A 24618-nucleotide genomic window follows, 5' to 3' on the forward strand; every position below is an offset into this window, starting at 1 on the left:
CACTGTTGGCCCTGCTGTGGCACTGATCAATACCAGTTAACAGCTCTGTGCTGGGGGCTGAGCCAGTTTCCCCTGGTGATCTTTTACATGGGTTGCAAGTTTGGAACATCAACAGATTTTCAGTTTGCTACAGGTAGTTTTGAAGTTGAAATATTTCCACTCTCCTGGGATAATAGCTTTAGGACACCTTTAGCCCCCTTGGTGCAACACTTCAGTTAGTGATTGTGCTCAGGTATATCTTATGTTTTTGTTTGGCCTAGGTTTTTTTGTTACTTTTTTAAATGAACTGACTGTATTTTTTAAAGCTTTCTACTCTTTGCTTTATTTTCGTGAGACTGACCTCTTTTAGTTCATGTTGGCAGTACAGAAGCTTTGTGTTACAAATATAGTCACATTGAGGCTGACTGCAACTGTTAAGCCTTCTGATTTAGTTCCTTCTCTATAGTGTGTCTCCACTTATTTGTATTTGATTTTTCTTGTGCTGGTTCTTTGGTCAGGCTAAAGTTCACTCTCCTTGGCTACTTCCATCTCACTTTGAGATGCCTCTACGTAAGTGTATTGAAATGTCATCCCATTAATCATTTTTTTTTTCCCCCTTCTTACAGAAAGGTTGTTTGTTAAGGTTGCCATAAATTTAAAAAAGAAATGCATAATTTGGACTGTAGGTTTTTTCAGAGGGAGGTGTCAGCCACTTCTGTGTGAGTTATCATGGTGGAGGCTTTTACAGTTTCCAACCAAAACACTTTAAGTACACTTAAATATTTACAAAGTCCACAGGTAAACATTTACTCTTGGTACATATTCATTAAAATACTTATCTTAATTCTATAGGATTACTTCTGTGAGTAATATAATGTGTGACCTTTGCTTATACAACCCTGTAGTAGTCACAGTTCTGGTGCTGATTGATGTCCTTTTGTACTAGAAAAACACTTAAAACATTTTCTCTCAAGTACCTGGTGCTGCTTTCTGTCACTTCCTCACCAGATACTCCCAGGATGCCCTTTGCAGTTCTCTGCTGATGCTCAGCTCTGTTACACCAGAAGCCTGAGATCTGGTTCTTGGTGTTGAAGATGATGTGATTGCTGCAGTGCTAGGTGAAGGCAGGGGTGTGAGGCTTCAGTAGCCAGGATGCAAAATAATCAGTTTGGGACACTGATAGAGTTGGAAATGATGCCATGAGCTCACTGCAGATCACAGCTTTTTACCAAAAGAGAGGTTGTTCATGTTCAGATGAATCTGACAAGCTGATAAAGCCCAAATTTACAGTGGGCTGGTCTTGTAGAGCAGAAATCACTTCTGAGACTTGTTTGGCTTTGTGTGTGTCCAGCGAGTTTTAGTGCAGTGTTGTGCTGGTGTAAACAAGCTGAAATCCACTGGGAAGCATTTGTGGAGAGGCACGTTCCAATCAGGAAAAATATAAATTTAAATGCTGGGTTTTTTTAAGGGATAAACCCCCAAAACTTACTTTGACCAGGAAAGTAACACTGCCCATTCACTGTGTTTTCAGTGTCTGACCCAAAAAATTAGTGTGTTGTTTTTTTTTTTCTTCTGGGGGGCTCTGACTTGAAACACTTGATCTGGTATAAATTTGGCCTCTTTTGCTCACAATAACCATTAGAAAGACTTGACAGGACATCTCTGTTGTCTGCAGTCTGGGTGATTTTAATGCTTGGTAGGATAAAATGTTTGGGTGCAATTTTTGGTACTTGATTTCACACCAGCTCAGAGCTTGACCTGGGTTGCCTGATGTCACATCTGTGCAGGGTCTGGACAGTGTCTCTTTCACCCTAGTTCATCATGAGTCAGCACGATCCAACAGGCAGACTTATCAAACTTGGCCTGTAGTTAAGCAGATAAAGTGGCTTCTTTTTCACTAAGTCTTGAGTGTGACGAGGTCTGAGCTCATGAGATGAAAATGTCCATGTTTTAAAACATGTAAAACCTCTTTTTTGTTGCTGTTATGCATATTTTTAATAAGCAGGTTGTTGTTTTCTGTGCCAGCTTTGCATTGTGTTACTAAGAGGGCAGATATGTTACAGGTATTTATTCCCCTTAAAATGAAATTGCCACAATTGAAAAACTGTCCTATCCAGTGTTGAAACACTGATGATTTAACTGTGTCCAAAAGCAAAACTGGTGTTTGGATGGACTTGTTATTGGAGGAAGTACTCAAGTTCAGCTTCTGATGTGCCACACGTGTTTTGGAGAATCAAGATGTTAAATATGTTAAATACTATGTTTTCCTCTGTCTCGTGAGCTTGGTTAATAGGTACAGGAGAGTAGCAGGTGCAGATTCCCCAGGTAACCTCAGGAATCAGTGAAGGAAGTGCTCTGGCTGATGACTTTATTTCAGTTACCTTCCAGTGTTACCATGGCTCATCACACCCTTCCTGAGGATTTCCTTCTGAGAGGAATTTTGGAGATGAACATCCTCATGATGAAGAGATTAAAATGCAACTCTGCTGCTTTGTGTGCCTTCCCCTGGTCATTTAAAAAAAAAAAAAGTCATTGAGCATGTAACCAAAGGCCCAATTTAATCCCTGGAGGTACAAACAGAGGCATTGCAGCCTGTCCTAGGGGCTTATCTTGGTGGCCACGTGGCTGCTTTCCCTCTGAGCAGAGGACAGATGCCAGGGTGGCCCTGGTGGCTTGGCTGCTAGCCCAGATTGCCTCTTCCTATTGCATCAGGGTCTGACTCCTCTCAGTAGGTACCTGGCTGCCTGCTTTCCTTTGGGCAAGTAAGTGCTTAACACGATTCTGAACAGGTGAAAAATAGCATGTGGCAGGGGTTTTGTAATGAAGAAATCTTTCCTTGCAAGTGCACTGGTTCTCTGTCATTCACAAATGCCCTTTCACTAAAGTCAATATCCCAAAGTGTGTACTAGAAGCAATTTTTATTTCGTGAAAAGGTTTTTTATCTTTGATAATCAAATCCTATCCAAGGGAGTATGTCTAGAAAATTGTGATTAGGCAGTTACCAACAGCAGGGCATTTTGAGGAAATAAACTGACAGCTTGATCCCTCTGCTGAAGACACTGGGTACTATTATTATGGGTTAGGTGTTAGGAAGCAGTGAAGAAATTACAGAAGAACTTGAAAATAATACACTCATGTCTGTTCATTTTAAAGGAGAGAAAACAACTTGGTCTGTGATGAAGAGAATGAGTTCTGATAAACTAATAGAACAGGGTGTTTGAAGTCAGTTGTATTGAGCAGAGAATCTAATGATGATTGAACAGCCCATAATATTTCTGAAGTATCAGAAATGCTGGAATTACCAGATACCTGCATTGCAAGGGGAGAGGAGGACAGAAGATTTAACGTCAGAGAATCATGGATTTGTTTGGGTTGGAAGGAACCTCAAAGATCATCCAGTCCCACCCCCTGCCATGGGCAGGGACACCTCCCACCAGCCCAGGTTGCTCCAAGCCCCATCCAACCTGCCCTTCAACACTGCCAGGGATGGGGCAGCCACAGCTTCCCTGGGCAACCTGGGCCAGGCTCTCACTGCCCTCCCACTCAAGAATTTTCTCCTCATGTCTCACCTCAATCTCCCTCTTCCAGTTTTCATCCATCCCCCTTGTCCCATCCCTCCCTGCCCTTGTCCCAAGCCCCTCCCCAGCTTTCCTGAAGCCCCTTCAGGCACTGGAAGGTGCTCTAAGGTCTCCCTGGAGCCTTCTCATCTCCAGGCTGAACAACCCTGACGCTTAAAAGGCTATTAAAGGTGTTGTGCTCCTCCCTAAGATGAAACTAAGGAGTGAGCTGCCAGGAAGCAGCCCTTCAGTGGTGAGAAGCTGAAGAATGAAAAAATCAAGCCCTGGAGTTGCGAAGGAAGTAAAGAGGGAATGAAGATGTTTGCTCCAGAGCAGAGGTGATGGCATGCAGCTATATGATGTAAAATAACATACATTGGTTCAGCTTTTAGGATGGTCTGTATGAAGTTACTTTGCTCAAAGGGAAGTAGCAAACTAGGTGGAACCTAGTATTAAGTCCCTTATCAGTTAATTTTCGGATGTTTGTTAGTGTTAATTAATGACTTGGCACAAATGTGTTTGGAGGCATTTGATTTGGAGGAGGATCCATACATCATACAGGAAAACAACAGACAGCTGGGAGGATCCTAGCAATGAAAGTGGTGCAAGATGTCACAAGAGGTCTCATCAACAGAGAGATGGAGTTCTGGAGAGATAGAGACATAATTTGGGATCTCCATAGGAGAAATGTAGGTGAGATTGTAATGAAGTCTTATCCAGGGTTGTGTTTATTTTGCTTTCCTTGGGTTCAGAGGGGATGAATAGAAAACAGTGGTTGAGAAGGTTTGCTGGGATAGGGAAGTGGAGACATGTCATGTGAGAAGTTGTGCTGGCACTACAGCTGCTGCCTGTGAATCCTCTGATGGAAAAACACAGGAAGGTCAAAGGGAGATGTGCTTGAATGGATGGTCTGTGTTAGTGCTTGAACAAGTGGCAAAAAGGCCTGGTCACAGGAATTCAGAGTTGTTTCATCAAAGGGACTGGAAGGGTTTCGACTGAGCCCTTGGTCTGTTTGCATAAGGAGTGGTGGAGCAGTTAGAGAGTGTTGGACTTTGCAGCGCCCATTGCAGCTGTGGGTTTTCAGGGAGATCAAGGTTTCCCTCTGTCCTTTCTAGAGTTCTTGTTTCCTTACTGCCCAGTGGAAATGTGATTTTGAGTCCGAGACGGGTGCAGGCAGATGTGGAGATTACTGGGTCAGCTCATCCTGGCACACAAAGAAAGCAAACGTTCCCAGAAAACAGGATGGGGAAGGAGGAATTCTTAATCCCGCATTTCTCCACAACACTGGTGAGGTTTACAAGGGGCAGTCCCAAAGAGCAGAGTGAATGCTGGAACAATTAGTGCAGCAGAGTTAAAAAGGCAAAACTTAAGCTTTTTCTTTTCTCCCCTTAAATTAATTTTCTCCCTCCTCTGCACAGCCCTGGCTGAGTCTCTCAGCTGACTTGTTTGTTTCTGCTGTGTAAGTGAAGAAGAAACCAGGCACTTCTGAGGTGGAAACCATTTCATGTGAGCTGTGGCTCTTGTACCTGTGTGCTCTGCAGCGTGTGGGTGCTTTGGATACTTTAAATTGGTTAAGGACTCCAACAACTCAAGGACAATAAGATCTGTGCATTTTATTTGAGTTACTTTTATCACTAGCCTTTAGCCCCAAGAAACACACCGTGTCACATCACTTACTTTCTCTCTCTTATTGAGAAACTACTGAAACCCTGGGAAGGAAATGCTTGTTCTGAATAAGTTACCCATTGGTATTCAGAGGGGAGAGGTAATTCCAGGTGAAAAGCAGTTGTTGGAGACTTTCTGTCCATGTATCTTGGCTTAGGGCAGTAGGTGTCATGGCTCAGGGTTTTTGCAAAGATAGGAACTCCCTGGTGCAACTAGTCAGGTTCTTGATGAGGATGTGCACCCTTAAAAAAAGCCCACCATTCCAATATATCCATAAGCATTTGGCTGACCAGAAGTGCCAGTATTAAAGCTGCATCATAGTGTTTGTCTTCAAAACTATGTTCTTTGCAAACATCACACCCAACTGTTCGTCTGCTCTGCAAAGGGAGGATGTCCTACACTGGTCATGCTGCATGTAAGAACAGCTCGAAGGCTGGAAAACATTTGCAGAGTTAATATTTATCCATAACTCTTTAATAAACAAATACTCCATATACTAGGACCTCACTGAATTCACTTGCTAAAATTTTCTAGTTATAAGTAATCCTGAAGGCAAACAAAATGACTTGGTGGAGATAAATCCCTAAGCTAACATTGAAGAGCAGTGCAAAGTCTCCTGTGTGCTGCAATGCCAGAATTCACCACTACCTTCCAAATCCAGTCTCTTGAAAATTAAGATCTAAAGTATGTGAGCTGCATAAGAAACGTGAACCAGCTGTGAAATTAACCCTTTCTTGCTGAAAGTCCAGTCTTGGTGGCAGGTGCTGTGGGAGAGCTGCTGTGGATTTGGGACTTGTGGGGAATAGAATGATAGAATGGTTTGGGTTGGAAGGGACCTTCAAGATCATCTAGATCCAACCCCCTGCATGGGCAGGGACACCTCCCACCAGCCCAGGTTGCTCCAAGCCCCATCCAACCTGCCCTTCAATGCTTCCAGGAGTGGGGCAGCCACAGCTTCCCTAGGCAACCTGGGCCAGCGTCTCACCACCCTCACAGCAAAGAATTTTCTCATGTCTCACCTCTGTCTCCACTCTTGCAGTTTTCATCCATCCCCCCTTGTCCTCTCCCTCCCTGCCCTTGTCCCAAGTCCCTCCCCAGCTTTCCTGGAGCCCCTTCAGGCACTGGAAGGTGCTCTAAGGTCTCTCTGGAGCCTTCTCTTCTCCAGGCTGAACACCCCAACTCTCCCAGCCTGTCTCCACAGCAGAGCTGCTCCAGCCCTTGCTTCATCTCTGTGGCCTCCTTGATTTGGTCCAGGAGCTCCCTGTCCTTACACTGGGGGCTCCAGAGTACACAGTGCTCCAGATGGGGTCTCACCAGAGCTGAGTAGAGCGGAAGAATCCCCTCCCTTGCCCTGCTGGCCATGCTGCTTTTGATGCATCCCAGGAAAGATGATCTGTCCAGAGGTGTTTAGGTTAGTGTTGTATACCAGGCTTAGTCCCACATTTTTGAGACACACCTTCTAAATTCCTTGCCCAGCAGAAAGTCTTGATTCTTTTCTGTCTATTAATGGACAGCAGATAGTTGGGGTTTTTTTAGGTCTTATAAAAACAGCCTTGCCTGTGTGCTGAAGTTGTCTGGTCTTACATGTGACAGTGGTATGTTCAGATGTGTTTGGTGTTTGTTTGTTTTCCCTTGGTAGGTCCCAACTTGGATTTAACTTGCTGATGATGGGGAGGCGAATGACTGGTTTACTGGTGTTGAATGAGGGATGGGTATGCAGCAAGGTTAGCTGGTTAATTAGCAGATTTGAATAGTTCTTTGCAGCTGCTGCAGACTGGAGGAAGATAGTGATGTGTTGATGCTGGGAAGTGGCTGACCTGCCTACTAGTGCCTTTTTCAAAACTGGTCCTCACTGAGTTTAGGAGCTTTCTGTAAGAATGTAAACCAAACTGATATATATATATATTTTCCATAAGGGAATAGGAAATAAAAAGTGCCCATTCATCTCCCCCCAACCAGTTTAACATCCTCTCTTCCATGAGATCTAATTTTTGCAAGTACTGGAAACCAGGAATTGCGTTTTCTTTGGAGGCTGTCAAAATATCTCTGTCTGGAGACAAAAGATTCTCCCATGGCTTGGATTTTGGCCCAAGAGGGAGACTGTGCATTGCCTCTGCAGGCTTTGGATGTGGGCAAGGTGTTTAGTGTGAATATGAAGACTGGCCTAACTGGAGATCAAGAGTCCTGGTCTGATAGATGCCTGGTTGAGCAGCAGTTGTTCCCAAACTTTGGAGATGCCTGAGCTGTGTGAAACACAGTCCTGCAGTTGCCTTAATGGGAGCTGGTGACTGTGCAGAAGTTCTCCATCAGCTGAACCAAGAGTCTGACCTGCTGATGCATTTCTGCTTGGATCAGAGGAGGAAGGGCCAGAATTGGGGTCAGGACCTCTTTGGGGCACACATCATGTAGACTGAGCACATGGAGGAAAACACGAAGTGCAGGAAAGAGGGACCTGCTGAGTCTCAAAGCATGACCAATTGCTGCTTCCTGCCCCCTCTTTGATGTGGTAGTAATGAGAATATTAGGGAAAAACCAAAGGCTTAAGCTGAAAATGGAATTGAAATTTGGGGCACCACACCTGTGCTTTAGGAAGGTGTCCTCATGTCCTGAAGTAAGCACTGTTGCTTCGGGTTCCTGTCCTGGAGTTTCAATGCCAAGAAATCACTGTGGAGGATCGTGAATGATTTGAAATGCAGCTGAAGAACTGAAAGTACCTGTGTTCTCAGGAGCTGCAGTTCGAGCCCAGATCTCAGAAGTGATGCAGTTGTCCAGTCATAGAATCATAGAATGGTTTGGGTTGGAAGAGACCTCAAAGATCATCCAGATCCAACCCCCTGCATGGGCAGGGACACCTCCTGCTAGACCAGGTTGCTCCAAGATCCATTCAACCTGGTCTTGAAGACCTCCAGGGATGGGCCATCCACAACCTCCCTGGGCACCCTGTTCCAGCTTCTCTCCACCCTCACAGGAAAGAACTTTTTCCTAATGTCCAACCTGAATCTCCCCTCTTTAAGCTTCAAACCATTGCCCCTTGTCCTCTCACTACACACCTGTGTAAAAAGCCCTATCCCAGCCTTCTTGTGGCCCCCTTCAGATACTGGAAAGCTGCTATAAAGGCACCACGGAGCCTCCTCTTCTCCAGGCTGAACAGCCCCAACCTCCTCAGCCTGTCTTCACAGGGGAGGTGCTCCAGCCCTCTGAGCATCTTCGTGGCCTCCTCTGGGCACACTCAAGGAGTTTTATGTCCTTCTTATGCTGGGGACTCCAGAACTGGACACAGTGCTCCAGGTGGGGTCTCACCAGAGCAGAGTAGAGGGGGAGAATCACCTCTCTGGACTGGCTGGCCGTGCTTCTTTTGATGCAGGCCAGGACATGGTGGCTTTCTCAGCTGCAAGTGCACATTGATGGCTCACGTTAAACTTCTGGTCCACCACTGTCTCCAGGTCCTTCTCCTCTGGGAGAAGGATCTTCACCCGTGTGGTCAGGGCTGTGCTGTGTTTTGGTAGTTGTTTATCAAAAGCAGTGAGTGTGTGAGCTTTTCAAAGTATTAAAACCAACCCTGTATATTTAACTCCCAAAGAAAATTTGAAAAATGACTTAGAGGGAAGTGACTTAACTTTCCATTCTCTTGCATGTGTTCTGCAGGTACTTTGATGGCAACTTGGAGAAGCTCTTTGCAGAGTGTCATGTCATTAATCCAAGTAAAAAGTCTCGGACGCGCCAGATGAACACAAGGTCATCAGCCCAGGATATGCCTTGTCAGATCTGCTATCTGAACTACCCAAACTCGGTGAGTACCTGGTAGCCAAGGTGGTCACTGACCAATAACTCCCCCAACTTTGAAACTTAACTCTGTTTTTTATTGTTTAAAGAAACCTCCATCAGTATTCGTTTACCCAAAATGGGATTGTATTTCAAATGAAATTATTATCTCTTCAGCAAAAGCCTTTGAGGGTGGTGGGGTCTGGGCAGCAGTGTAGTCAAGTTCTTCAGAAAAAAAACAAGCGTTTTTACAAAGATCAGATACCAGCTGAGACCTGCAAATACATCATACATGATAGAAAAAATACATGGAAGGCATGGTTGGCAAAATTAAATAGAATTTAAGGAAGCAGCTTATAAAAGTAGTAAATAATGATGCAAAATGGTCAAGCTAGAAAGCCTGTAATGAAATGGAGTAGGAGGAGAAGTAAAATGAAGTTGTGCTGTTCAGAGAACACAACCCATATGGATATCTGTTTGGATCTTTAGCATGTTTGTGCACTGCCTTCTTAATTGGAGAAGATTCAGGTGGAAGTGCTTACTGGGGTTCTAAAGCAGCCTTCTGGTTTGTGGTCAGATGGGTGATGGTGCTTCTCTTTTATAGCTGTGCACAAACAACAAACTGATCAGAGGGCTGGAGCAGCTCTGCTCTGGAGACAGGCTGGGAGGTTTGGGCTGTTCAGCCTGGAGAAGAGAAGGCTCCAGAGAGACCTTAGAGCAGCTTCCAGTGCCTGAAGGGGCTCCAGGAAAGCTGGGGAGGGGCTTGGGACAAGGGCAGGGAGGGAGAGGACAAGGGGGAAGGGATGAAAACTGGAAGAGGGGGATTGAGGTGAGACATGAGGAGGGAATTCTGGAGTGTGAGGGTGGTGAGAGCCTGGCCCAGGTTGCACAGGGAAGCTGTGGCTGCCCCATCCCTGGCAGTGTTGAAGGGCAGGTTGGATGGGGCTTGGAGCAACCTGGTCTGGTGGGAGATGTCCCTGCCCATGCAGGGGGTTGGATCTAGATAATCTTTAAGGTCCCTCCCAACCCAAACGATTCAGTGATAATCAGAGGTCCAGATTTCTTCTCTGTTTTGTACAGGCAGGCAGCTTGCTGTGACTTTCCAGGGGCTGGACAGAATGGTGGGAGATCCTGGAAGAAAACTAGATTAGTGGAAAAGCCCCGACATGATTGTCCAACTGAGGCTTTGCCAAAAGGCAGGGTGCTGGCATACAGAAGGAATTCTTCCTTTCTTGGAACTCACTGTTCCTCGTAGAGCTGTCCTGACCCTCCAGAAACATCTGCCTGGCCTTTAAAAAGCAAAGAGCCCTTACATTCTCCTGTTCTGGGTGTGTTTTATGAACTTGATTTTTAGCCAGACTGGAAACCCCTGTGAGCTCTGGGCTTTATGAGTAGCCTGGAATGAAGTGCCCCTGCTGCAGGGTGACCTGGGCTGGAGCAGGCAGAGCAGGGTCTTCTCCAGGCTGCAGAGATTCTCAGTGCTAAGATCACCTGTTGCTCTCGAGCCAATAACCACAAGATTTGGTGCATCTCCTTATTAGCCTGGTGTGCACTGACTTCCTTTTGAGAGAAGAACTGCCAAGGAGAATCCTTGCTTCCTTGGTGTGAAGGGCTTTGAAAAAGAATAACTTGAGAAATTGCTCTAGCCCTCTTCTTCATGATAGAATCCTCTTGTTTATTCACTGCAGACTTTACACGTTGGGTAGTAAGAAAATAATTTTGATTTTGGGAGAGAAAAGGTCCTCTTAGAAACATCCAATTTAGATGTCGTGTTCTTATTGTGTTGTTCTCCCCTTTTTCATGTAGATGCAGTGCTGGGAGGGAGTGACATGCCCAGCACTCACAGCTGAGGACCTTCCTCTGGCAGGGGGTACAAGCACTGCCTGGCAAGCAGCTTTCTGGTTACTGGAAAGAACTGCACAAAGCACACCTCACCTCAAATATTGTGTCCAGTTTGGGGCACCTCAAGACAGGACAGACATGGAGGTGGTGGAGTGTGTCCAGAGAAGGGTGACCAAGCTGGTGTAGGGCCTTGAGAACAAATCTTATGAGGAGCAGCTGAGGGAGCTGGGGCTGTTTAGTCTGAAGAAAAGGAGGCTGAGGGGAGACCTCATCACCCTCTGCAACTGCCTGAAGGGATGTTGTAAGCAGATAGACACTGGCCTCTGCTCACGAGTAACCAGTGATAGAACAAGAGGAAGTGGCCTCAAGCTGCACCAGGGGAGGTTTAGACTGGACATTAGGAAGAACTTTTTCACTGGAATTGTGGTCAGACACTGGCACAGGCTGCCCAGGGAGGTGGCTGAGTCACCATCCCTGGGTGTGTTTAGAAGTCGTCTAGATGTGGTGCTTGGGGACATGGCTCAGTGCTGGACTTGGTAGAGTTGGGTTAATGGTTGGACTTGATGATCTTGAAGGTCTTTTCCAACTTAAGTGATTCTGTGATTCTGTGAAAGTTAGAGCATAAAGGAAAACCTAGTATTTCTGGCTCCCTCTTTAAAAGGCTTTAGTGTCTTTGTGTCTAAGGTGACCATAAGCCATCTAGTTTGAAATCTGTTTTGTTCAATACCTAACCTAAAATCTCAGCTTTTGAATCCTCTTGCAATGGTCAGCTATTTCCCCCCTCCCTGAAAAAGCAGTCTTTCTTCTGGGAGCACCTCCCAGCCTACAGAAAGCTGGGAGTTTGAAGTAGCACCTACCAAGAAATGTTACAACATACAGCTGTTACAGGAGTGTAGGAGTCTTCACCCCACAAGAGGGTGAATATTCATTGCAGGAGGCATTTGTCTGCCTTTTGAAGCACATGTAAGGACAATAGCACATCTTTATGGCTCTTCAGTCATCTCCAAAGAACTGAGACTTGATATTTTGGGGAAGCAGTTGCAAAACAAAGCATTTGATGCTCTCAAGGCAGCCTTGTCACCCTCATGGTTTGAAAACTTAGAGGAGATATTTTAGTTCCTCTGGGTCCCATTTACCTGTGTCAATTCCCAGTAGTTATTTCAGGCAAAATCCTTTCTGGTGAGGACAGGATATAGAGGGTCATAGAATCCCAGAGTGGTTTGGGTTGGAAGGGACCTTAAAGAACATCTAGATCCAACCCCCTGCATGGGCAGGGACACCTCCCACCAGCCCAGGCTGCTCCAAGCCCCATCCAACCTGCCCTTCAACACTGCCAGGGATGGGGCAGCCACAGCTTCCCTGGGCAACCTGGGCCAGGCTCTCACCACCCTCACAGGGAAGAATTCCCTCCTCATGTCTCACCTCAACCTCCCCTCTTCCAGTTTTCATCCATTCCCCCTTGTCCTCTCCCTCCCTGCCCTTGTCCCAAGTCCCTCCCCAGCTTTCCTGGAGCCCCTTCAGGCACTGGAAGGTGCTCTAAGGTCTCCCAGGTCATGGCTTTGCTCACCTCCTCTCTTGAATCTTGCCCTTCAGGTCCCACTTTGAGATGAAGGCTTCTGGTGGGACAGTGTTGGAGATACGTGGTGCTGTTGTCCCAGCTGTTTGTCCTAAGGACACAGCACACTCAGCCTGTCAGTGCTGTTGTAACTACTGAAATTAAAGAAATCCTCAGTGGGGCTATCATGGTAAACACTTCTTGGAGCAGCTGATCCCTTCTCTGATCAGCTGGATGCTACCAGAGGAGCAGGGACAGGTATTGAATGGCAGCATCCCATTGCCAGCACTTGCTGTCACAAGACAAGTAGGTGATGAGTTAGGGTGGAAGTAGAGCTGTCCCCAGGGTAACAGGCTGTTTCAGCCCTTGGTTACCCTTTACACTTGGTGGTTTTACATTGGCCTTTTTTTTGCTCCCTTGACATCTGCTGTCAGCTTAGCCAAAAATAATTGGCAGAGCCCTCAAAGTAAAGAAATGAGTTGAAAGATACTCTGAATGCTTTGCAGCCTGAGAGGAAATGTGGTTGCTGCCTTTTATGTGGGAATTGAGCAAATCTTTTCACTGCCTGAAATAACTGAAAGGAGTCTTAAACAAAGCTGTGTGTCTGCCTGTGTTCTCTACTGCTTCCTCCTGTGCTTGCTGCAGGAGTGCTTAGGTTCAGTAAGGGATGATCCCCTAGTGTGTACTTGCTTCCCTTCACATGTGGAGAAGCCATAATTCTGGAAAAAAAATCACTGCCATCTTCAGGCTGGTTGTGTGCTGTTTGCATCCCAAAAGTTGCAGGTATTGGGGCTTTTCTACCATAACCTGCATCTTCAGGGGGTCTCACTTGGCCACAGCACCATCTGTGAAGCATCAGATACCTTGTTAACTGGCTTAGTAGCAGGTCAGAAGCTGGAAGTGATTTTTTTCAGCCTTGGAGTTGGTGTACCTTGGTCCTGTAGTTGTCTGCCTCTCTCCTTGAGCCTTGTTGCTGACAGGACACAACACCCTGATTTCTTTTCCAAAGAAAGGAAAGATTTGGGTGGGGATCTCTACTTTTACTTGGAAAAGAGTCAGATGCTCAGCTCACTTGTCTCCTTGCTGACTGGTCAGGTCAGGTTTAACCCCCTTGCTGCTCCTGGGAAGTGCTCTCCAGCAGGCAAGGCTGGGTATTCCCAAGCCTCAGGTTCCAACCTGTCCCAGCCTTGATGGCAGGAGTGCCAGGCAAGTGGACACTAGTATTGAGTCTCTAATGGTCAAGAAAGAATTTCTGGTTAGAAGATTGTTTCCTTTAAAATGGACTCTCCTTTTCAGAGTTAACAGCATCCTGCTGCTGTTCTGGGCTGCTCAGCAGAGACCAGGTGTCTTTAATTGATGGAGTTTCATACAAGTTGATGGTATCTCAGGGTGCAGCTCTTGGTTTATTGGCTGAGAGTAAGATGATTTGAAAAGCTAAGGCATCAAATGGCAGCCTGCACAGTGGTATGAGTGGCCTGTTTTATATGTAGTTTGCCTTTGCCCCTGGCTCTGGTTGTGCACTAACTTTAGGATGAACTGAGAAAAGTAATGTAATTTTGTTTTTTTTCTCAGCAGTGTTTGCTTCTCCACCTCTTGTGTTACCATTCAGTCCCTGGTGGTACCATGAGATACTCCGTGTAGGTGATCAGCAACAGCTGATCATTACTGAATTTTATTAGTCATTTACACCTGCCAATTAGGGTCTTTATCTTAATCTGATGAGCATCTGGGTTTCAGGGGGAAGTTCACCAAGCAAGCTGGCAAATTGGATGCATGCACATTAGAGGCATAAGTGCAGACAGTTCTTTGTAGTTGTGTTGCTTGGTGCTCCCTCAGCAGTGCACTCTGCTTGCTCATCCCCTGCTGTTTCCTATGCAAGAGGGAGCTAAATTAGAGCCTGTGCATGTTCTGGGACTTTTGGGCAGCACCCACATGTGGTAGCAAGCCAAGAGGGAAAAGCAGGAGGAAAGAAGTCTCCATTTCATCTTCTAACTGTGACCTGTTTGGTGGTGGTGCATTTATTTCACTTGTTTGCAGGAGCAGCACAAGGAGAGGGCCATGCTGGGCTCTGCATGGCCTCCTCAAGGTGAGGATCAGTGTAAACAGGCAGGCAAGATGGAAATGTCAGCCACACCTTCCCTTGCTGCTGGGCTTGGGGATGAAAGTCTGCCTTTGGAAGCATGACTGTAGCTGAACCCAGTGGCTCTGGGGGTGATGATGCAAAAGAAATAGTTGTGTCTCAAGTGTGGTGGGGGGTGAGAGATGTGATAACCTGCAAGGAGGGTGAAGTGACTGGGTGAATCCATGTGGTAAAATGATTCAATGTCTTGTGTTCTTTGTCCTTGCAGTACTTTACTGGCCTAGAGTGTGGACACAAGTTCTGTATGCAGTGCTGGAGCGAATATTTAACTACCAAAATAATGGAGGAAGGCATGGGACAGGTAAAATGACAACTGCCCCACCCTGGGACTTCTGTGTGTTGCAGAGGAAGGGGAGAATTATTCCCCACTGAAGTTAGAAAAAAACAAAACAGTAAGAGCATAAAAAACCAAAGCTTTGGAGGCTGCAGCCTTTGCCACAGGTGAAACTGAAGGGAACTACCTGGAGTTGGTGCCTGGCTCTTTGTTCTGGGTGGGAGGGATGGTGCTGTGCACAGTGGCACATCTGGGGTGTGATGCTAGAGCCAGTGTGCTATTTTTGCTGTGGGCTGCAGTGAAGTCTGTTGCCTTGGAATTCTTTTGTGCTGCAAAAATAGGATAAACACTGTTCTTTTTATGACCTTTTGTTTTTTCAGACCATTTCATGCCCTGCTCATGGCTGTGATATCTTAGTTGATGACAATACAGTTATGTAAGTATAATGAGCTGCTACCTCTTGGCTTTCCTCTCTCTTTCCATTTTGTTCCTCATGTGTTAGTCAAATGTACTGGCTTATAAAAAACCTGCATGGAGGCCTTAAGGCAGCAGAGAGGTCAGTCCTGAGTGGCCTATTTTGGTACTGACATCTCCTAACTTCCTGTTTAGCTCTGAAAAACCTGTGCCACAGTACTTGGAGGAAAGGCTCTTTGACCAATTTGGTCAGCATGACAGCAGAATAAACACCAGCCAGCCTTTCCAAATCCTTTGTTTCCTTTGATTTAGGTAAGAATTTAGGACTTCCTACCTAAGTCAACCTACTGGTTCACCAAGTCCTGTAGCTATAGTTAAAATGTGAGTCAGAGAAGTCCTGTGTAGATTCTGATGTGGGGTGTGTTTTGTGCCCTCTGATAGGAAGCAATTGGCCCTCAAACATAGGATTTGATGAAGCTGGTATGTCAGCCTGTGTCACTTGATGAAGTTGCCCAGCTGTAGGATGACTGCTCATGGAGGAGCAGTGAATTCCCTGAGCTTCCCTCTCTTTGCTGTTGGCTGATGTTACTGCATGAGTAACATCCCTCATCATTCTCAGCCTTGATTAAGTTCATTTTAATTCTTCATGCTAAAAAGCATCCAAATAGGAGCTCATTCTCTTACCTTCTTCCTTCCTTCCTGAAGTCTGACTCACTCATTGATATTAATGTGCTGGGTTTATATCAGTGGCTTTCAGACCAGTGGTTTCCCATCTTGCCCATGTTAGTGGCTCCGTGTTAGTCATCGCTGTGGGCTGGAGAGAAGTGGGAGTAGCCCAAGTTTTTTTGTGCTCTGTTGTGGGGTGGCTTGAAGAGTTCAGTGGGTGGAAACTGAACTGAAGTTGGCATCATATCTTGACTGACTTGATGGAGATTTTTGTTTGCTGAAGTCTGAACTCAACCTGTGGTGTCATATGCTCTCAGCAGGACATTTCTTGAGTGGTTTCTTGATTGCGACAGTTGGAACAAGCTGTTCAAACAGAGCATGTGAAGTTGAGCAGCTGCAATATTGAAGTGGGGTGGGAGCAGGAGCAAGGAAGGGATGGAAGGTGAGGAGAACAGTGCTGACTTTTGTTGCTTTGGTTTCAGTTGCTTGGTGTTAGCAGTAGGGCTGACTGTCCTCCTCCTTCATGCCCTGGCTTTTGTGGCACAGAAAACCACAACACTGGGGTGAAGCTGTGCAGCCTGCAGCTCATACCACGTGCTGTGGGATTCCCCCCCCCCAGCCCCCTGAAATGGCAGAGATCTCTAGGGCCTGTGATAGTAAAATGGTATCTAGATGATAAAGCAAACAAGTTCTCTTTGTCCAAGTAAAACTAGAAACATTTTATGGAGGTAAAAACCCACCTCCCCGATCTTGCATGGGATACCTGGAATGTCTGGGGAAGACAGGCACAGTTTTTTAGCCAAAGTCTAATGCCTTCCTTTAAAAGCAAAGATGGCCAACTGTGGTAATCTTATGAAATGGCATAAATACAAGTAATTCCAACTGGAATCTGCACCCCCTTCCATGTCTTTATTTTTTTTCTTTTTAGATCTTTTACTAGAGACTAGAGTCTCCAGCTCTAGGTTTTGAAGCCGTAGGAACCTAAGACTGAGGTGTCTTTACATGCACACTAATTTCTTTATCCATCAGCAAATCAAAGACAGGCCAAGTGACAAACTTGCTCTCTCCTCAGTACTTGCCCTCAGCAAGGCAGCACATCTCCAAGTTGAATTCTCTCCATCCAAGTCCAGACTTAGCAATTCAGATGACTTGCCTGGATTTGTGAGTACTTAGCTAGCTCATTGTCCACTTTCCTTCTTCCTGTTGAGCTTCGGTGGGAAGGTTGGAGAGAGTCCCTTTCAGCTCCTCAAACTGGCTGAGGGTAATGTGGTTGTATCCCTGTTTCTCCCTGGCTAATGCTGCTGGGAATTGCTTTAAGCTCCAAGCAGAGATGTTGGTTTCATTAAGAAGCTGGGCAGGCTGCCTTTCTGCTCCTGGGTGGCTGCAGGCTGGGAGTAACTTCTGAGAATCGACCCACTGGGATGGGTTTTGGGTTCCTGTGTGGAAGTCTGATGGAGCTCTGCCTCATTTTAAATCTTCCCTTGCAGAATTGCAAATGCCAAGGCTTGTGCATCAGGTCAGAGTGTAGTGAGGGCCTGGAGTAATGCCTCTGGGAGGGCATTTGGCATCTCACATGGTGTGCGTTTTGCTGATCCCACTGATGGGCCTCTGAGGAGTTTGCATTAGCAAAATGGAGCAAAAAGTTTAAAACTTAGGGTCTGATAAAGGTTTGCTGCCATCTTTGGATGAAGTTTTGAGATGTGTTGTTCTGAACTGAGCTGCCAGCAGGGATCAAGTTGCTTTTGCAGGCAGTTTGCTTTTCCAGCCTGGATTCTCCAGCGTGGTTGGCTTCATTTACAGCTTGGCTCTCAGAGGAATGTACCCCAAAGGGGGGTTAATGGGCACTGGGAGTGCTTTCCTCTCTTCGTTTGTCTAGTTTCCTTTATTGTTTGTCAAAAGACAATAATATTCAGGGCTTGATGCTCTTCCAAACATGGAGTGATGATGGGCAGTTTGGTCAGCAAAACCCAGGGCTTTGTGTGTTCTGTGGGCACTGGGTAGCTCTGGCATTCCTCTCCATTGCAATCCCACTTCCCCATACATACACCTAATACACTATATTTTTAAAGTGACATGTATTATGCCTAGAAGCTTGGGTATGGACTAAGAAAGTGGGATTTATAATTCATATTCTAAGTTCAAATAGTTTTTTTTCATTCTTTGGTAAGTTTCATTCCAAAATTGCAGGCTTGCCATGGACATAGGTCTGATGAGATGCTTTGTCAGCTGATTTGTTTTCTTTTAGCACTGGAAATTTGGGTGCCATGTGCCCAGGTTATGTAATAACCAGCAAGTTATTTGTTGAGGAGCTCCCCAGACTGCTCTGGGCTGGGATTTATGCAGCATTGAATCATCAATGTGGAGAATCCATTAATTTTAATATTTATATGCTATATGGCCTGTAAAAAGCTGTAGTCCACAGGTGGATTTTAAAACAGAAATGCCACAGTGTGTATTAGTTCAGCTTATATATAAATATATATGCAGAAGATACTTCAATCATAACTGAAAAACTTTTATGTAAGTGTTCAGCAATACATAATAAAATTGTTAAACTTATCCAGGCTGGTCAGTCTGCAGTGCCAGCTGGGTCAGTGTGTCCATGGTGACCATGTGGTGACCATGCTTGTAAGGGATTCCTGTCTGGATTTTTCCCTCCTGCTTCCAAGCTGGCTGACTTAATTTAAAGTTAATGTTGTATACACTCCCTATGATGCTGAATTTAAATAAACATTGGTTTTATGGTAAATAGATTAAAAACCTCATTAACTTTTAAACTGAAGCTGTAGCATTCCATAGAAACCCAGACAGCAATAGATCTACCAAAGTTAATAACCTCACAACAGTTGTTCTGGAGCTTTTTAAAGGGATTTGCCACAAAATATGTGTGATGTAAATGGAATTATTTGCTGTTCCTTGGGCTCTTCAGGAAAGGGGTGTTTTTTTTTTTTTTAAATAAAAATCCCACACGAGGAAGTTAATTTCTTTTTAACTGTGTGAGCTTTCTGTGTGATCCTGAAGCTAATATTGAAAGTTAAATACAGTAGTTGTAGATTTCATAGTAATGTAATACAGTAAGTAACTAGAGAACAGGTAAGTACAGAAAACTAGAAGCATAGAAAGAAGAATCAAAATAATTTCTGTCTGAACTTACTGGCTGTGTATGGAAAAGATGAGTTTTCTACTACAAGAATTATTGTTTCTTCCCTTTCCACAGGCGTCTGATCACAGATTCCAAGGTTAAATTAAAGTACCAGCATTTAATAACAAATAGTTTTGTAGAGGTGAGTTTTTATTTGAAATTTTTATGGCTTTGAGGTTGTTTTTCCTTGCATGTGTACCAAACCAGAGAAGTGAGGCTTGTTTGTAACTGTAGAGCAGGTTTTTTGCATATTCTCTAATCAAGTGTGACTGTAGGTTAGAGGCTTTGCAGGGGTGATTTTATTGCCTGTTTAGTCACAGGTACAGTTGTAGAAAATACTAAAAAAATACTTTTGCAGGACAAAAGACCTAGAGGTAGCAAACAGGTGCCATTGGAAGTAAAGCTGCAATATTACTTTTAGCAGAATACTAATAGCTTTCCACTGTCCCAGTTTCCCAATTGTATGTGTTCAGATTCTCTCCAGAGCTGAGTATGTTGTTACTGGGACCAGGCTTTCTCTCTTTGTTTGCAGAGATGTGTTCAGTGGGGTTTGGTGGTGGTTTTTTTCTTATAATGCAACACTGGAGCTCAGCACATCTTGCAGACTGGGGGACTGACAGAAGTCTAGCAGTGCAGCCCCTTTCTGGCTGCAGTACAGTAGGAGCAGGCAATGAGATGGTGTTCAAGGGGTGTTGGGAAGTGGTGCTTGTGAACAGCCAGTGTGCACAGTGTGAGCAGAGGCTCAGCAAGGCTGGGGCAGTGCTGGGTAGATGCCTCTCTCAGTGGGAAGCTTCTTAGCTTCCTCTTCAGCTTTCTCTGGTTGAGCTGTGAGGTCAACAGTAGTGCTGGTGCCCCTGGTCTCTCCTAAGAGGCCATTTGACAGTGAAGAGTTGACAGTTGTGTTTCTGCTTTGCTTTCAGTAGAAAGAAAGTAGATGCTGGGATGGAAGAACCATCCCTCGTTAAAGAGGAATGGTAAGACAGGAGGGACTGAGACTGGAGGTCTCTGAAGGATGAAGAGGGGGTGAAGGGTGGGTACAGTCCTTGCACAGGCATCATCCTTTCTCTGTTATGGAGTTTTGTTCTGCTTTATTTCGCAGTGTAATCGACTGTTAAAATGGTGTCCTGCCCCAGATTGCCACCACGTTGTCAAAGTCCAATATCCTGATGCTAAACCCGTTCGCTGCAAGTGTGGACGTCAGTTTTGGTAAGGGAGTCAAGTGAAGGATGTGGGTGTTGCTTTTCACTTACCACCTTGGGAGTGTATCAGCATGTGTTCTGTCAGTCTTTCTATTGGGATGTGGTTTGGATGGTGTGGGGAGCGTGGGGTGGGCTTCAGATGGTGGGCCAGGATTAGGTAGAGCTGGTTGCAAGGTCTTGTCACTGTGTAGTTGTTGCTCTAAGTCATGGGCCTCATTTGACATGGAGACAGATCTAGGTTTCTCTGAGATGCCCTTCAGCTGAGTGGTTTCAGAGCAGGTGAGGTTCTTGACTGAAGGCACTGTAGACAATCAAAGTGTATTCAGATACATACTCATCTGAAGTGGCTGCTGAGGGATGTGAGGGGGTGTTTTTTGGCATGTGTAATGTTTCCTTGGGACTGGATTTGGTCTTTCATCAGAACAACCCAGAAGAAAACTCCCACAGTGTTAACCTAGTTAAATAAAAGCATATTCATCTGCCCCATTTACTTATTTTCCCTTTCACTTTCAGCTTTAACTGCGGTGAAAACTGGCATGATCCTGTGAAATGCAAGGTGAGCATCTCCAGGTTATTTCCTAAATGCATGACTTGAAGTCTGAAGTCAACTTACAAGGCAGGTAGAAATTAAGCACGAGCTTTGTGGCTGTTCACATCAAGAAGTGTAGTAGATCATAGTGTGAGCAGAGTCAGCAAAATCATACTGGATGCCTTTAGGATGCCTCCAGGTTGGACTTCGGGAAGTAGCAGTGGCTCAGCAAGATAGGGAGATGTCTGGAGGGAGGAGGAGGCTGTTGCAGCAGTGACTCTGAAGAGGAATGAAGGTGCTTCAGGAGGGAATGCTTCACTTGACAACAAGCATTCCTGGACTGGGCATTTCTGTAGGTGTTTCATGCTCCACCAACCTGGTGATTTGTCCTACTGAAGGAGTTAATCTGGCTTGATATGCAGCCAGCCATCACAGAGGGCCTGACTGCAGTTTTGGCAGATCACTCTTGTAACATCTTTATTATTTTAGAGTCCCATGTGAAATTTGTGCTGGTTGAACTTGAGAACTGCAAGCTCATTGCTGAAGTGTTTGTGCTGAGTGATTGTGGGTCAGGACGGTGCTGCAGAAAATGGCTGCAACTACATTAGTTGCTGTTCTCACTGCTTTCCAGCAGCAACACCCCATCTTCCCATGTGGTTGTGTAACCTTTCATGTAAGCAGCTGTCTTGGGAGCATTTGCAGTCCCTACATTTAAATGAAACTCTCTTCTGTCTCCTTTTGTCTAACAGTGGTTAAAGAAGTGGATTAAGAAGTGTGATGATGACAGTGAAACTTCCAATTGGATTGCAGCAAACACGAAGGTGAGGGTTTTTCTTGTGTCATATGTGGATTTCCCAGATGAAAAGAATGACAGCTGAATTTCTCTGTATTAGGATTATTCTTTCTGTTGTGTGTCATCAGTTAAGAGCAAGCCTTAAAATCCACAGTACACTGAAGTACTCTTTTTTGAAGAGCAAATAGGTGCTACTGCCTTGAATCAGGAGAGGATCTTCAGGTTCAGCAGTTTGCTCTTGGAACAAAGAGTTAATCTGAGGCCCAAAGGAAGCTCAAGTTCTTAAGTCTTTGGGCTCCTGTCTGGCACTGATGGCCTCCCTGAGCAAATGAGTGCCTCCCTCCAATGTGTGAAGCATGTTAACACCACCCGTGGCTCGGTTTGGCTGTGATAATTTACATCTGCCTTTAAATCCCCTGGGCTGGCCTCTGGAGGAGGTGTTCATTTCCACTGGGCAGGACTCCAGATAGAGACTGGCAGCCCAGCTGTTAAGATTTTATTATGTAAATGTCTTTGTTCCAGCTAGCCCATCTTTGCCTGAAATTGCAGCATTTGCTCCATTTGGGATGAATTAAAAGAGAGGTTGGCAGGGTGGCAGGAAAACAAAAGCAGCAGATGCCATCAGGGCTTGGGGAGCAGACCCTGGTCTCACTGCCTGGAGGGTGGAAGAAGGTGGGGAGGGTGTGAGGAAATGGCTGCTTTGTTTTCTTAGCAGGGTTGTGTAACTGGTTAATGGGATTGTTTGCAGCAGAGGCTGCTGCTTTCTGGGGCTGGCAGTGTGTTTTTCATTGAGCTGGAATGTTGCATTGTGGTGAAAGCAGAAACACCCATCAGGCTGAAATGCACAGTTCCAGTTGGGTTGGAATCGTGCATCCCTGGTTGCTGCTTCCTGTTCTGTGAGCTGAGACTTGTGTGGTCCCTGCTTGGAGGCTGAACATGGCTCAGGAAGGTGAGCTTGGCATTTTCTAAGGTGCCTGTGTTTGGAGATGTCTTGTGACTCAAGAACTCAGCCAAATTTGCTCAGAGTTTGTTTGGTCTTCAGGCGTTGCCTGTATGAAGCTTGAAGCAGGGGTAGCCAGGTAGCTGGAAAGGGCTGAGTGTAAGCACATGGGAAGCTGCTTTTAGCCTTGGGTAGCAAATACTTGAGACCTCAGAAAGGGCACAGCCCTGCTTTGCCTGCCTTGCAGTCCTGGTTTGCCTGTGACAAAGCCCTTGGGAGCCAGACCAGGTGCTGCTGCTGCCCCCAGGGGTGTGATGCTGTTGATGGCTGTAGGTCTGTTGGCCTTCTACCTGCCCCAACACATGCTGCTGAAGACCAGGATCTGAGCTCTCCTTGCTGAGTTTCATTATGATCCACTGTTAAAGCTTTCCATGACTGGATTCTATGCTCCTCTAGAAGGCTGAAAGGGACACATGGATAGGTGTGACTGTAAACCAAACACGAATATCATGCCACTCCTGCTGGCTGCTGGAAACAGGCAGCTCCTTAGCTGTCTTTCAGGCAAGATGATGAGGGTTTCTGCAAGCTGGCCCACAGATCTGAGCATGGGCAGAAACACTTCTATAAAGATGGTCCTCTCTGTTTTACTTCTCTGCCAGAATCTAGACCTTGCCAGGTAGGAGCCGTGCTAGTGTTTGGGCTGGTACTTAAAGCAGAGTTTGGACTGTCAGAAGTAGTATAGAACAACTAAGAAGATTTTTTTGTGGGGAACACCCATCCAGAGGACGATGAGGACAGGAAATGAGCGTGGCCCAGACGTGCTGGCGTCAGCCCAGCCTTATCCCTTAGTTCCTGCAGTCTGGTGTCAGCAGCAGAAAAGCTGTTGCCCTTGAACATCCCTGTCTAAGCTACTTCCTCTAATACCATAGGAGATGCTCCTACAGCAAGGAAATACTTTGGAGCCCAGGTTGTACAGCAGCAACAGGAAGAAATTAATGTTGAGAAATTAACTGTCCTGGAGTCTTATGGTATCCATAGCAATTGAATTAACTGAAGGACAACATCACAATTCTTCTCTCTCCAAACTGACACTAGATTAAATTGAGGGGAAAGTTGGCAGGAAATGTGACCCACCCCTCCTAATGATCCCTGGCTTCTTGTGGGCACCAGAGGTGTGGAAGGTGGGAACTTCATCCTGCTGGGAGGGTGAAGCACAAGCTCTGTGGGCTGGTGGAACATCTGCAGTCAGAGCTTTGCAGCCTCTGGAGAACCTCCCCTGGTCTCAGTTGTCTGCTGGCCCTTGGGCACAGAGGAACCCAGTGCCTGTCTGACAGCCACAGGCCTGCTGCTCAGGGAGGGACCAAGGAAAATCCTCTCTGGCCATAGTGTGAGGCTGCAGTGATGCTGGGATAGGGACTGCAGAGTTGGAGTGCATGTCTGTCTGTCCTTACTCTCCCTGTACTTCTTGTAGCAGGAAAATGGGGAAGTTGTGTTTGGGGATTGATGGTTTGTGCCTTCACAGCTCTTTGCCTCAGTGCCTGCAAGTCAGAGCCCAAATTCCATGCTGAATTTCTTCATTTGTAAGAACCTAGAAGGGAATTGGATCAGGTACCAGTGCAAAATTCCCTGTTTCCAGCAGGAGAAACTCTCCTAGTAATACAGTTGCTACTGTGTCCTCCATTGCTGTTCCCAGCTTTTGAAAAGTGCCTTCTCAGGTCCTCTAAGCTTGATGCTTGCACTGCAGTGCTAACCCACGTGGTCTCCACACAGGGAAGAAACCTTCCTGTCGTAGCAAAATGAAGGTGTAAGGGAGAAATGCCAGTCCTCCTGGAATGTGGGCTTGAAATGTGGGCAAGAAGAATTTGAGGTACATCTGTCCCAGCTTGCCCTGGGAGACAGAATAGGAAAGGACAATTAGGCAATTGTTGTATGAGAGAATAGGAAAGTGCAGCCCAGCTGAGTGGTTTCTCTGCATTTTTTGATGAATTATGTAGAATGGTCTGAATGGAAAAAAAAAAGACATTTGAGTAGCAAGTTCTGTGGTTTCCTGGATAATTTATTTTATTATTTTACAGTCACTTTATTTGCACTTAGGAGACCTGCACTGAATTTTTTTATCCTTATACAAAAGATGTAGCAGAGAGTGTTCTGGAGTTGATGT

At 45.7% G+C, this 24618-nt stretch overlaps 1 protein-coding gene across 1 annotated transcript in view; it reads left to right on the plus strand.

The window, feature by feature from the left end:
- ARIH1 (ariadne RBR E3 ubiquitin protein ligase 1) overlaps positions 1 to 24618 on the plus strand; it is a 66959-nt gene that overhangs the window by 26264 nt on the left and 16077 nt on the right. Inside the window, exons 3-9 of the mRNA XM_051628389.1 lie at positions 8847 to 8991; positions 14709 to 14801; positions 15155 to 15210; positions 19072 to 19138; positions 20096 to 20202; positions 20709 to 20751; positions 21474 to 21545. Coding sequence (XP_051484349.1) covers positions 8847 to 8991; positions 14709 to 14801; positions 15155 to 15210; positions 19072 to 19138; positions 20096 to 20202; positions 20709 to 20751; positions 21474 to 21545 — 583 coding nt within the window. The remainder of the gene's footprint in view (positions 1 to 8846; positions 8992 to 14708; positions 14802 to 15154; positions 15211 to 19071; positions 19139 to 20095; positions 20203 to 20708; positions 20752 to 21473; positions 21546 to 24618) is intronic.

Source organism: Apus apus, chromosome 10 (genome assembly GCF_020740795.1).
Source record: "Apus apus isolate bApuApu2 chromosome 10, bApuApu2.pri.cur, whole genome shotgun sequence".
NCBI lineage: Eukaryota > Metazoa > Chordata > Aves > Apodiformes > Apodidae > Apus > Apus apus.